At 56.8% G+C, this 12,448-nt stretch overlaps 1 protein-coding gene across 2 annotated transcripts in view; it reads left to right on the top strand.

The window, feature by feature from the left end:
• The window catches only part of ACO2 (aconitase 2), a 39,578-nt gene that overhangs the window by 26,538 nt on the left and 592 nt on the right, over positions 1 to 12,448 (top strand). For both annotated transcript variants that reach the window (XM_019734489.3, XM_074326459.2), the window contains exons 5-17: positions 2,059 to 2,217; positions 2,449 to 2,599; positions 3,928 to 4,032; positions 4,973 to 5,064; positions 6,139 to 6,244; positions 7,446 to 7,603; positions 7,827 to 7,900; positions 8,386 to 8,497; positions 9,306 to 9,428; positions 9,690 to 9,845; positions 10,771 to 10,962; positions 11,404 to 11,536; positions 12,023 to 12,144. In XM_019734489.3, coding sequence (XP_019590048.1) covers positions 2,059 to 2,217; positions 2,449 to 2,599; positions 3,928 to 4,032; positions 4,973 to 5,064; positions 6,139 to 6,244; positions 7,446 to 7,603; positions 7,827 to 7,900; positions 8,386 to 8,497; positions 9,306 to 9,428; positions 9,690 to 9,845; positions 10,771 to 10,962; positions 11,404 to 11,536; positions 12,023 to 12,144 — 1,683 coding nt within the window. The remainder of the gene's footprint in view (positions 1 to 2,058; positions 2,218 to 2,448; positions 2,600 to 3,927; positions 4,033 to 4,972; positions 5,065 to 6,138; positions 6,245 to 7,445; positions 7,604 to 7,826; positions 7,901 to 8,385; positions 8,498 to 9,305; positions 9,429 to 9,689; positions 9,846 to 10,770; positions 10,963 to 11,403; positions 11,537 to 12,022; positions 12,145 to 12,448) is intronic.

The raw sequence follows: 12,448 nt of genomic DNA, 5'->3' as shown, positions 1-12,448 counted from the left end.
GGAAGCTTTAATCCACCATGCCCCGATCAAAGCTTAGCTCCTTTCCCTCCATCTCGAGCACCCTGGCATATCTTCTTCTCCACATCTTTGCCCTCTGGTTACCCCTGGCCCTCCCCTGTGCCCAACATTGGGGCGCTCTTGTGTGATCCTCTGTGGAACCCCTTTACAACATAACCCCAGTGTGTGCTGAGCGCTTGTCCCGCTGGACTGTGAGCTCTGTGGGGACACAGACTGTGCTTATTTCTTCCTCTCGCTCTGGGCCCAGGGCCAGGTCCATACAGAATAGGTCCTGTGTGTGTGTGTGTGGGGTGTGTGTGTGTGTGTGTGTGTGTGTGTGTGTGTATGTGTGTGCACGCCCATGCGCTGTGTGGGTGGACAGCTGAATTTCCAGTTTTATATTCTAGATGTTAGTTCAGCCTAAAATACACTTCTCCCGCCATTACCCCCCCCCCCCCCGCATTGGCCCAGCCGTATCCAGCTGACCGCCGAGGTCACTGTCAACTGCCAGCTTCATGGTGACCCGTTCTGTACTCCTTGGGTCTGCACTAGCCTCTCCCTTCTGGGTGTGGAGCACACTTGTGGTCTACACCGTGGGCTACATGGAATTCCATGTATCTGGCCTTCAGGGCTCAGTCTTACAAGCCTGAAGAGCTTTAGAGATGAACTACTTTTAAATCTTTGTACATGGCTGAGCCAAGGAGGGCTAGAGAAATGAAAGTTAACCAGCATTCTCTCCAACGGTTGTTTTTCTGAGCGATTTCCTCTATGTTGGCCTGTTCTCCCAGCAAGCTACCACGTTCGGGGTAGGAAGCGGGTCTCCTAACTTTCTGCATTCCCAAGAGGAAGACCCCTCGCACCTTGCTAGCCTGCTGGGCAGATGCCCAGCCCCGGGCAGAGGCCCTGGGCTTTCTGTCATGTGCCAGGGAGCTTCTGTCATGTGCCAGCGAGCCTGCCACCATTCAGTCGGTCCTGACATTTATGGAGCCTTTCACATCTCGATCTTGTTCTTCCCAAATCCGTGTGTGTGTGTGTGGTGGGCGCATAATTCCATCTGACAAGTTAGCAGCAGAAACTCAGATGAAGGCCCTTGCTGCAAAGGAATAAAAATAACGTGTCTCCCAGGCACCCCTGTATAGCTTAATGGACCTGGTGCCACTGCGTCATCACGTGATCCAGTGAGCTGGGCACCACTTTTCATAGGTGAGACCAAGGCTTGGAGAGGCGAAGTGGCTTGCCTCAGGCCACAACCACCAGTAGGTGGTGGGGCCAGAACTCAGACCCAGGGCCCAGGGCTCCTGGCTGGGGCGTTCCTGGTGGGATCCTGCAGCTCTCAGAGTGCTCGGCCCGTAGGCGCCTGGATGGCGGGAAGGGCCACCGTGGGACAGCTGACCCTGTACCTCCATTGAATGTTTTTGGGGAAATGCTCACTGCCAGCGCCTTCCCAACTAGAAGTGTTCCCTCAGAAGGGAGCACTGGGAAATGGGACGGGCGATGAGGCAAATTATCGTTTTCCTTCAGCCAGCCACTTCCGTTCTCAGAGCCACCCACCTCAGGCGTGGGAGACCTCGCCTGTCCTTTCCAGTTCGGCAGTAGACACACTGACGGCCGGTGCTCCCGTGGGGGCCTGGCCCTGTGATTCCTCTGGGGGCTGGAACCAGGTCATGAAAGAATTGTTGGCCATGACGAGAAGCCAGGTGCGCACACGCCACATGTCACCACACGAGGCAGGGACTGTCGTCAGGAGCACCGTTCAGTGGTCATGCTTGTCCCAGGCCTGTCACAAGACACATTTTTGTATCTCAATTCATCTGGTTCTCGCCACAGTCCCGGGGTCGAGCTGGTGTGGGCGTTCTCGTTACTCTGCTAACAGATGAGGAAACTGAGGTGCAGGGAGACACTCAGAGGCCCGGGTCACACAGTCAGGAACTGTCAGAGCTTTTCCTGAGGCCAGGCCACCTGTTTCCCAAGTCTCTGGCTCTTCTGGGCCCCACTGGAGAGGCCCCGTCCTGGAGAAGTGCCTGAGAATGACCCAGCTTAAGATGTTGGATTCTTTTTCAGATTATCCTGGAAAACTATGCATACCCTGGCGTTCTTCTGATTGGCACTGATTCCCACACCCCCAATGGCGGTGGCCTTGGGGCCATCTGCATTGGAGTTGGGGGTGCTGATGCAGTGGACGTCATGGCTGGGATCCCCTGGGAGCTGAAGTGCCCCAAGGTGAGGGGTAGGGAAGGGCTCACTCGGGTGGCTGCAGGGGGGCGTTTGGTGGGGATGAATCGGAGAGGTAGAACCCAAAAGGGATGAACAAATAGGTCAGCCTCAAACCTCTTGGGGAGGGAGGCAGAGACAAACGAGCAGAAATGGGAAGCCCAGCAGGTAAGCGTCCTGGTGGGAACGTGGCATGTAGCTCACAGCGCCTATCGTTGCTGTCTTGCCCCTCCTGTTCAGGTGATTGGTGTGAAGCTGACAGGCTCCCTCTCCGGTTGGACCTCACCCAAAGATGTGATCTTAAAGGTGGCGGGAATCCTCACAGTGAAAGGCGGCACGGGCGCTATTGTGGAGTACCACGGGCCTGGTGTAGACTCCATCTCCTGCACTGGTGAGGAAGGTGGCCGCGTGACGTGGCCCTCAGCCTGCGTGGGGCCCGGTGGGGCCTGTGGCTGAGCTGTGGAAGCAGTGAATGGCCTTCCCCTGAGGATCTGTTCCATCGGCTTGGGGACTTGGGATGGACACTTAGAGACAGAGGGGAGGTGGTTAGTCCAGATCCCTCATTACACACAGGAGGAGACCCAGGTCCTTAGGTCGGGCAGACAACTTCCCTGGGAGCACACAGAGTTAGGGGCCGAGCCTACTTCTGCTGCTGGGCTCTGGCCATGCCCTGGGCCGCCTGGAGTGATCCAGAGAATTCCAGAGAGGTTGGAGGTGACGGTGCGAATGGGGGCTAGCCAGGGCTTCACCCAAAGCAGCCCTGTTTCCACATCTTCCTCTGGCTGGAGTTGGAGCCTCACTCGCTTCCCTTGGATTAGATCATCTATCACCTGTTAGCGTCCACGTCCAGGTAGGAAGCAGCCCCTTCCTGCTTATCACTCCTGGTGACCTGGCCTCAAGGCCTTGGGCCCGCAGAAATCCAAGGAGACTTGGAATAAGCCTGAGAGATGGTCCGGTTCAGACTTCCCCAGGTGCCTGCCTCAGCCCTGCAGTCACCCCACAGAGCGACTGTTCAGCGAGCCCTGTACCCCTCCCGTGATGGAGGGCCCACTCTTACAGGTAGCCCTTACCACCTTTGACTGCTCAGTTAGGAAGTTGATAACAAATCCAAAACCAGTGTCCCAGCAACCCCGTGAGGCCGGTGTCCTGATAGCAGTTAGGACATCTGTAAGTCTCCCCAGTTCTGCGTGGGGCTCTGAGGTCCGGACATTGGACGTCATTCCGGTCTCACTGCTAGAAAACGTGGGAGCCAGAAACATCTCCATACAGCACCGTGCGGTGGCTGAGAGGGCGGGCCTGGACACCAGGCAGGTGGGCCTGGACCCGAGTGTCGCACCTGCATTTGCTTTATGGCCTGCCCGACCTCTGAGCCAGTTCCCTCACCTGCAAAATGAGCATAGTAACAACTGGGCAGTCTGGCCAGGTCAGCCTTCAGCACACGTGGCCGTCTAGTTGCCGAGCAGGACAGCCAGGTCCAGAACTAGGACTCAGCTTGGAGGGGCTGAATCTTGTGTTCGTTTCACTCTACCCGGCGGCTACGCTGAGAGCCGGGACACTGAGCTCTGGCCCCATTTTAACCCTGGGACACAAGGAAGGAGTCTGCCCACTGGCCACTAGGTGGCCATGTGAGCGAGGACAGAAATGATGCCCGCTACCCAGTGTGAAGATGTGGAACTCACACCAGCAGCTCAGCCAGCCCCGTGGGCTATTTCCCTCTAGGCATGGCGACAATCTGCAACATGGGCGCAGAAATCGGGGCCACCACATCAGTGTTTCCTTACAACCACCGGATGAAGAAATACCTGAGCAAGACGGGCCGGGCAGGTGAGCGGCAGGAGCAGGGTGGTGGGGCAGAGCCGGCAGGAGCTCCACCTTCCCCGGGAGAGCAGGAGTCCTCAACCCCGTGTCTCCGGACTGGCTTTAGCAGCTCTGAAAAGCCCCTAGTGTATGAAGTTATGTATGAAGTCTATGCTACTGTTGCAGAGTAGGGTGTCTGTAGCTGGCAGCAGCGGCTCGAAGTGCCTGGCATCTAAGTTTGGGACATCCTGGATTATCTCAGGATTGGAATTTAGTTTCACCTGAGAAGGTGGCTGAGTGTCCCATCTTCTTGGCCTGGTCCCCTGCAGGAAGTTCTAGAAATGACAGGGATCTGCTTCTGTTTATAATTCCTGCCCTAACAAGGGGAGGAGGAAAACATTTGGAATATAAGCCGCTTTCCCAGCCTCCCTTACAACTTCCTTCACGTTCTAGCCTGGCTTCTGTGAAGCTTGGAGTTGGAAACAGGGCCTGTGGGAGGGATGATTGGAGCCTCTGAAGGGAGGTGAGCTGCGGTGATGGTAGAGCCAGACGCCCGGGGGCCATGGGGAGAGCTTGTCAGTTCGTTTCCAAGCCATGCGCACATGGCGTGCTCCGTGGAAGGCCCATCCCTCCTTTCCATTACCAAGTAACTTCTTCAAAACTCAGCTCTTCTCACGTCCAGGAAGCCTTCCCTGACCTGAACCTCAGTGCTTCTCCTGTGTGTCCCTGTGTGTGTGTCTGTTGTACTGTAGCGTCACTTCTGGCTCACTGGTAGCTCCTTCGCGGATTGCAAGCTCCTCGAGAGCAGAGACAATGTCCTGTGCTGTCTGTTTGGTTTCTTTGCCATCAGTGCCCAGGGCCCAGTGTTTGCCAGGTGCCAGGTTAACTGGCTTGGATGGATAGATGGATGAGGTCTCATGACTCGTTTGTTTCACACTCTGTGGTCTCCCTCCCTTGTTGATTTCAGACATTGCCAACCTTGCTGATGAGTTCAAGGAGCACTTGGTGCCCGACCCTGGCTGCCATTATGACCAAGTGATTGAGATTAACCTCAGCGAGGTAAGGAAGGGAGTCGGGTCCAAGGAGTTTCTGAGGGTGGGGAGTTCAGGCCTCATGTGGGGCTTCTAGTGGGCCCTGGGGAGGGTCAGGGCGGGTCCTTGCCGGCGCAGCAGCAGGGCTCTTGGGCCCCTGGTTCCCGTGTCCCTGCAGATTGCTTCCTGAATCAGGCTACAGTGGGGTGGGAGGGGTGGCAGGATACATGGCTAAGGGGAGAGCGAGGTGGCTGTGGCTGGTGATTCAGGAACCGGTTCAGTTTGCCCCACCTCAGCTTTAGCAGAAGCCAAGCTTTCGTCCTGGAGTTTGCTTGGTTGTCAGAGTTCAAGAGGGCAAGGCCTGAGATTCCCAGGCCTGAGCAAGGTTTGGCACCCTGAGACCTGCAGAGGAAAGGCAGGCTGCAGGAACAGAAGCAGCAGAGTACAGGTCGAGGATTTTATCCCCAAAGCCAGTCGGCATGAGTTCAAATCCTGTCTCTTCCACTTCAGTCTGTAACCTTAGGCAAGTTAAGTCACCTCTGGGCCTCACTTCATCATGTGTGAAGCCTAAGGCAGTCATGGGAACTGAAGGAGCTAATTCACATCATAACATTTGCTGACGCTTACGGAGTGCTTTTCAAAGTGCTTTTCTAGAAGCGCTTTGCTAAGTGCTTCACGTTTCTTGGTATAAGTATTATCACACGTAAAGCATCTGGCCTTAAATCCATTTTGTCCTACAATCCCGAAAGCAGCATAGTGTGGGAGATAACGGACGTGGGACGCTGACAACCCTGATTCATTCCATGCCTCTGCCACCGCCTAGCTATGTGACCTTGAGCAGATCCCATCCACTTTCCATCTGCATACAGGAGAGAATCAGAGCCTGGCAGGGCTGGCAGCGTCCCAGGAGCTGTGCCTGGACAGTGCCCACTGCTTGGGTGTTTCCTGGGACGAGTTTTGAAACCTAAGAACAGTAGTTGGCCCCTGAGGCTCTCTGTAGGGACCTGGTGATGGGAGCCAGGCAGCCTCCGAAGAAGAGGCTGTGCACACCAACATTTGTTCTCTCCTCTCTCGTTCTGCTCCCGTGTCGTGTTTGGTTCAGCTGAAGCCGCACATCAACGGGCCCTTCACCCCCGACCTGGCTCACCCCGTGGCAGAAGTGGGCACCGTGGCAGAGAAGGAAGGCTGGCCCGTGGACATCCGAGTAGGTGAGCACTTTCCACCTCGTTGGGTTAACAGGCCTCAGGGCTCGTGGGTCTGCCCAGGGCTGTGGACAAGGCCTGTGCCCGCCGTGGGGCTCTTCCTACATGTACCAGGCACTTTCTAGACTCATTTATTTTTTTCTTTGTGCCTTTTTCAAAAAATTACTTTTTCTTGGTATAAAAGAAATATGTGCTCATTGTAAAACACCCCTAAGCTCAGCCCCCAACCTGAAACCAGCTCTAGGAGCTCTGAGAGGGATTCTGTGTACATGCGTATATTGATGTGTGTATCTTTCTGTTTTACAAACATTTCATCGCCTCACCCACAATGTCTGACTTTGACTTCACTTGACATGCTTTACATATACAGACGCACTGGCACATCGATGTCACTAGCACCTGCCATTGTCACATTGTATAGTCTGGCTGTGGAGAGTGTGGACCCTGGAGCCAGGAGTCCCGGGTTTGAATCTGACTCTGCTGCTTTATAGCTGGGTGACCGAGAGCAAGTTACTCCACCTCCCTGTGCCTTGGTTCCCCATCTGTAAAACAGGGATGATAATCATACTTACTCATTCAAGTTCTTAGGAGGAGGGACGACTTAATGCAAGAGCTTCTGTATAATTGAGCCTGGCGTAAAGTGCTGTGTAATGTGTTCGCCTTAGTAGTTGAAGCAAATTTAAAACAAATATTTGGTGGTGTAATAATTCGAAAATAAAATCGGTGGATTGATAAAAGAGAGATTCTTGATGTCTGTGATGGCATTCAGTCTTTAGTGACATTTTTAATAACCTTGATAGACTTTTGTTAAAAGAACCGTTTTCCCCTGATGATAAGCCAGTAAAAAAGCCAGAGCGTTCTAGAAAGTCTAAAAGAAAAAAATGAGCATCTCCTGAAAGCCCTCAGTGGTGGTCACTGTTCCTATGTCAGTGTGAGCCCTCTGATGTGCGCATACATGCAGATTGTTATTGTGAGAATGGCCCACACGGCCACCATATGTGTTCAGTGTCACGTTCAGTGGCCACACTGTCTTCCCTTAAATGGCTGGGTCACGAGTAGCCTGTCCTTTACTGTTAGGTTGCTTCTAACTTGTCTCTTGTAACAGCCCCTGGCCCAGCACAGTTGGTGAACTCTTGACCAGGTCAGGTGGGGACCTCCAGTCACTGTCTCCTCCTGACCCCTGACCCCACTACCCACAATGCACCAGGTCTGATCGGCAGCTGCACCAACTCCAGCTATGAGGACATGGGGCGTTCAGCAGCTGTGGCCAAGCAGGCGCTGTCTCATGGGCTCAAGTGCAAGTCCCAGTTCACCATCACACCAGGCTCTGAGCAGATCCGTGCCACCATTGAGCGGGATGGCTATGTGAGTGCCCACATGCTCCTACCCCAGCTCCCCACCCCACTGCTGAGAAATGTGGCTTCAGGACAGGACAAGCCGTAGCCTTGTTGGCCAGGGCTGGTACCAGTACCTGCAGCTGCCCCAGGGTTCCAGGACAGCTCTTCAGCCCTCAAGTGGCTGAACCACCCTTTGCCATCAGCCACTGGCTTGCGCCTGACAATTCCCTGTTCTCCTTTCTCTCCTGCAGGCACAGATCCTGAGGGAAGTGGGTGGCGTCGTCCTGGCCAATGCCTGTGGCCCTTGCATCGGCCAGTGGGACAGGTGAGAGAACAGCCCATTGTGTCCTGGAGTGTGGAGCCCCAGGTGTTGCAGGGAGACGTTACTGGGCACAAAGAAGAGACTCTAGCTTTAAGGACTGCGGCACGTTAGAAGATTTCCAGGCAGGACTGGAAAGCTGGGTTGGAAGTAGAGAGGAAGAGCCCTGCAGCGGGCCTGAAGCCTCAGCTGGTGGGAAGACGCCAACGAGGCCTCGTCCTAATGGACACAGCGGGGCCTCCCACGGAGCCATTTGAAAGGAGGCAGTGGCCCCGGATCAGGAAAGTCAGGCTTTGGTCTGGGCTCTGCCTCTAACGTGTGTCTCAAGTGAACCTCAGTGATGCCTGAGGTTCCCTTCTGCTCTGTCTGCCTGAGTCCCACAGACGAGGCTTGTTTCAGGGTCTTTCCATTACCCCTTCTTTCATCACCTAGGCAGGATGGGCCTGGTGACAAGCCAGACGTCCCTAACCCTGTCCTCTCTGACCTGGCAGGAAGGACATCAAGAAGGGGGAGAAGAACACAATCGTCACCTCCTACAACAGGAACTTCACGGGTCGCAACGACGCAAATCCTGAGACCCATGCCTTTGTCACATCCCCAGAGGTGAGGCTGCTCAGCCAGGCCCTAGCTTGCGTCCGACCCCATGGGCCTGCTGTGGGAGGGTTGGCATCGCAGAGCAAGGGATTGTGGGAGCAGAAACCAAGAGCCACAGGCCTCGCCAGCCCCAAGCATCGCGCGCTCTCCGTGTCCCCTGCGTGGCCCCCACGTCCCAGCAGGCAGGTGCTTGCTTAGTGCAGTTGTGATCACGAACAGGAGCTTTGGATTCACCACACGTCACGTGCCGTTTCCGTGCCCCAGATCACGGTCCTGTCAGGGAGCCAGTGCGGAAAGCCGTTGCACTGTCTGGGCCGGGAAGGGGCCTTGTTATGACGAATGTGGAGGGAGCCGGGCACTTAGTGGGAATTCAGCCTCAGCCATTGTTGGCACACAGCCAGTCTTGACCTGATTTTTTAAATGAGTGTTCCAGAAATACGTTTGTTTGCTAAAAAGGAGTGAAGAGTGGCCCTTCCCTCTTTCAGTGTGTTACCCATTTAGGAGTGTTTTCGTCACAGCAGCATTTCTGTGCCAGCCTCTCCCGGTCCAGGGTGGCACACCTGTGAGGGGAGCGGACAGCAGTGCTGGCCCTGCCCGAGGAGGGCGCTGAGGTCCAGTGGGGAGCAGTAGAGGCCAGACTGCCCTGGGTTCATGGGTCCTCTGCCGGCCCAACAGCCTGTGGTCCCAGAGATTCCTGCAGCTCCGGCCTCTATGGAGAACTTGGAAATTTCCTCAGCTTTGTTCTCAGTTGTGGCTGAAGTGGGGAGACAGGAGTGGTATTCGGTACTAATCAACAAACCGGCTCCCTCTGTTTCAGATTGTCACAGCCCTGGCCATTGCTGGCACCCTCAAGTTCAACCCAGAAACTGACTTCCTGACAGGCAAGGATGGCAAGAAGTTCAAGCTGGAGGCCCCAGATGCCGATGAGCTCCCCCGAGCGGTGAGTGGGCACTGCCACCCTCTGCTGTGAGCCGCTGCAAACCGGCCTTGGCCTGGGGGGCCTCAGGCCACTGCCACGTGCTCTGTGGCCAACCCGCTTCCTTCCCAACACCTGGGTATCTCAGCAGCACCTGTCCTGGGCCGGCGGGGGTGGCACCGTTAGTGAGAGTGAAGCAGCTATATTCACTGGGAGGGAAAGACTTGGCATGGGGAGCTTGCCTTCTGAGACCGGGCATCCACGTGTCCCTGTCCCCTGCTGCAGGACTTCGACCCTGGGCAGGACACCTACCAGCACCCTCCCAAGGACAGCAGCGGGCAGCGGGTGGATGTGAGCCCCACCAGCCAGCGGCTGCAGCTTCTGGAGCCTTTTGACAAGTGGGATGGCAAAGACCTGGAGGACCTGCAAATCCTTATCAAGGTCAGAGACGCGGGGGCAGGGAGAACAGCCCGACTGCCCAGCAGGAAGGCCATGAAACCACGTGTTCTCCCCTGGGCCCAGGGGAGGACAAGGGCAAGGTTAAAGTGGGGGGCAGGAAGGGAGGTTTGGCTGCAGAGGAGCAAGGGCACCTGTAGCCCAGTGTCCCCTTCTTTGCTCCCCTGTGCCAGGCAGAGCTGGGTCTGGCCAGCTGCTATCTGGGGCTCTTGGCCATCCGGCTGCAGCTGGTAAGGGCCACCTCCAGTGGGTGTGGGTGGGAACGCAGGGAGGGCAAGAAGGGCACACGTGAGCCAGCACAGCAGGTCTCCACTCTGGCGTGACCAAACAGGCTCCAGAAGCCATTGATTGCTCTGGTCCCACAGCTGGGCATTAGTGGTGTGGCCTGTTTGGGAGCTGAGCAGACAGACAAGCCTTTGTCATGTCAGACCCGTGTCGGACATGAATTGAGGCTGTTTACTAACGGGTCTCCAGGCAGTAACAGCCAGTATTAAGCACACGTGATAGGTGAAACTGTTGAGTTACCAGCCAGGACCCAGACGCATCCCCGGGCTCCTCTGTCCAGCGTGAGGTCTGTAGCTGCTCTGACAGCCTGGGCATCTTACTGGGGGCCTAGGCCTGAAGGGGAACAAGCAGACATATCTGTCCGCCCATGCTAGCCTCTGCCCCGTTTGAGTGCGCTGTCCTGGAGATCTCACTCCCAGCGCCGTTGAGGGGTGGGTGATAGCCTGGTCTGAGCCCTTCTGGCCAGTGTGTGACAATCCCAGGACTGCAGACATGTGTCCTGCACCTGCTTGTCACTTCCTGGGTCCTGGCCACAGGAGCCTGCTGCTTGCCTCTAGGGGACTTCTCCCCTCATCCATGGCTCAAGGGCCATGCCCAACCTGTCCTCTCTGCCCGCCCACCCAAGGTCAAAGGGAAGTGCACCACGGACCATATCTCTGCCGCCGGCCCCTGGCTCAAGTTCCGTGGGCACCTGGACAACATCTCCAACAACCTGCTCATTGGAGCCATCAACATAGAGAACGGCAAGGCCAACTCTGTGCGCAACGCCGTCACCCAGGAGTTCGGTCCTGTCCCTGACACTGCCCGCTACTACAAGGTGGGGGTCCTCTGGCACCTCCTGGGGGCTGGGCAGGGCAGAGGCGGTCCAGGGAAGGCGTGTTCTCCACTCAGGAGCCCCCACTAATAGTGCTGCCACTGAATGATGTCTCAGGGCCATGGGAGCGAGCCCTGTCACCTCCACTGCCCCCGTTGCCCTGGGTTCTGTTCCCACCATGGCTTTCCCCCCACCCTGGCCTCTGCTGGGCACTGATGGGTGGGCTGCACCTCCCGGTGCCCACCGCAGACAGGGCCTGTATCATCTGTCCCATCAGGGCCTGGTTTGGACCTGAGTCACCTGACTTCACCTGCCCTTGGCTGGTGAGGAGGGGCCTCTGGCCTCTTCACCTGTGAGCCTCCAGGAGCCCCAGGGCTAGGTGAGGTGGGTGGGGGGGCCAGTGCCCTCTTGTCCCTCATATGTCACTCCTCCCTTGCTTGACAGAAACATGGCATCCGGTGGGTGGTGATCGGAGATGAGAACTATGGTGAGGGCTCGAGCCGGGAGCATGCAGCCCTGGAACCACGCCACCTTGGGGGCCGGGCCATCATCACCAAGAGCTTCGCCAGGATCCACGGTGAGCTGGGGCTAGGGCCCAGCCCCACCCACTTCCCCTGGCTGGCAGTCCAAGGTCACCCAACTTGCCAGTGGCTGAGTTGGGCCTGGAGCCCTGTGCCAGGTTTCCAGACTGTGCCCACGGCTCCTGTTTTCCACACCCGCCAGCCTCCTGCCCTTCAGATGTGCTGACGCCCAGAGCTCCCCATCTCAGGCACGCGCTGGCCTTGCTTCCAAACGTGGGCCTATCCAGGGCACCTGGCTTGTCCTGGTGAATGTTCACCAGGAAGGCTTACGGAGACACAGGCCAGGGCTCACTTGTGTAGGCCCTAGTGAAAGGCGCGTGTCACCGGCACTGTCACTGCCCCAGGTTTGTCCCCAGGTGGTATGACTAGAGTGTCTCCGAGCCCCGAGGGACAAAGGAAGCACTCTGGGCGGGTGAGGTTCCTGCACAGAGAGGGGGACAGAGCCCTGCCCACTGTGGACTGAGTGTAACTCTGCCTTCCAGAAACCAACCTGAAGAAGCAGGGCCTGCTGCCGCTCACCTTCGCTGACCCAGCCGACTACAACAAGATTCACCCCGTGGACAAGCTGACCATCCAGGGCCTGAAGGACTTTGCCCCTGGCAAGGTCAGGGGCCAGGGAAGGAGGGCAGGCTGATGGTCCCATCTCCCCCAAGGCCCTCTTGAGGGATAGGGGACAGCCACCTTGCTTCCCCTTCTACACCTGGCCCCACCTGCACCTTTTCCCATGAGCCTTTGTTCCAGCTGGGAGGGCCCTGAAATTCTCTAGGCAACCCCTGAGCGAAGGAGATAAGGGTGGAGCCAGCTCAGGCCCTCCTACTATTCACTCATAACCCAGGCCTGGCACTGACAAGCCCACACCTCATGCCCAGTAGGACCCTCTTGGCCCCAGGGGTTATGCCATTCAAGTC

The sequence above is a fragment of the Rhinolophus sinicus genome, chromosome 1 (assembly GCF_057876585.1).
Source record: "Rhinolophus sinicus isolate RSI-liver-muscle chromosome 1, RSI-T2T, whole genome shotgun sequence".
Taxonomy (NCBI): Eukaryota; Metazoa; Chordata; class Mammalia; order Chiroptera; family Rhinolophidae; genus Rhinolophus; species Rhinolophus sinicus.
This window is presented reverse-complemented; position numbering and strand designations above follow the sequence as displayed.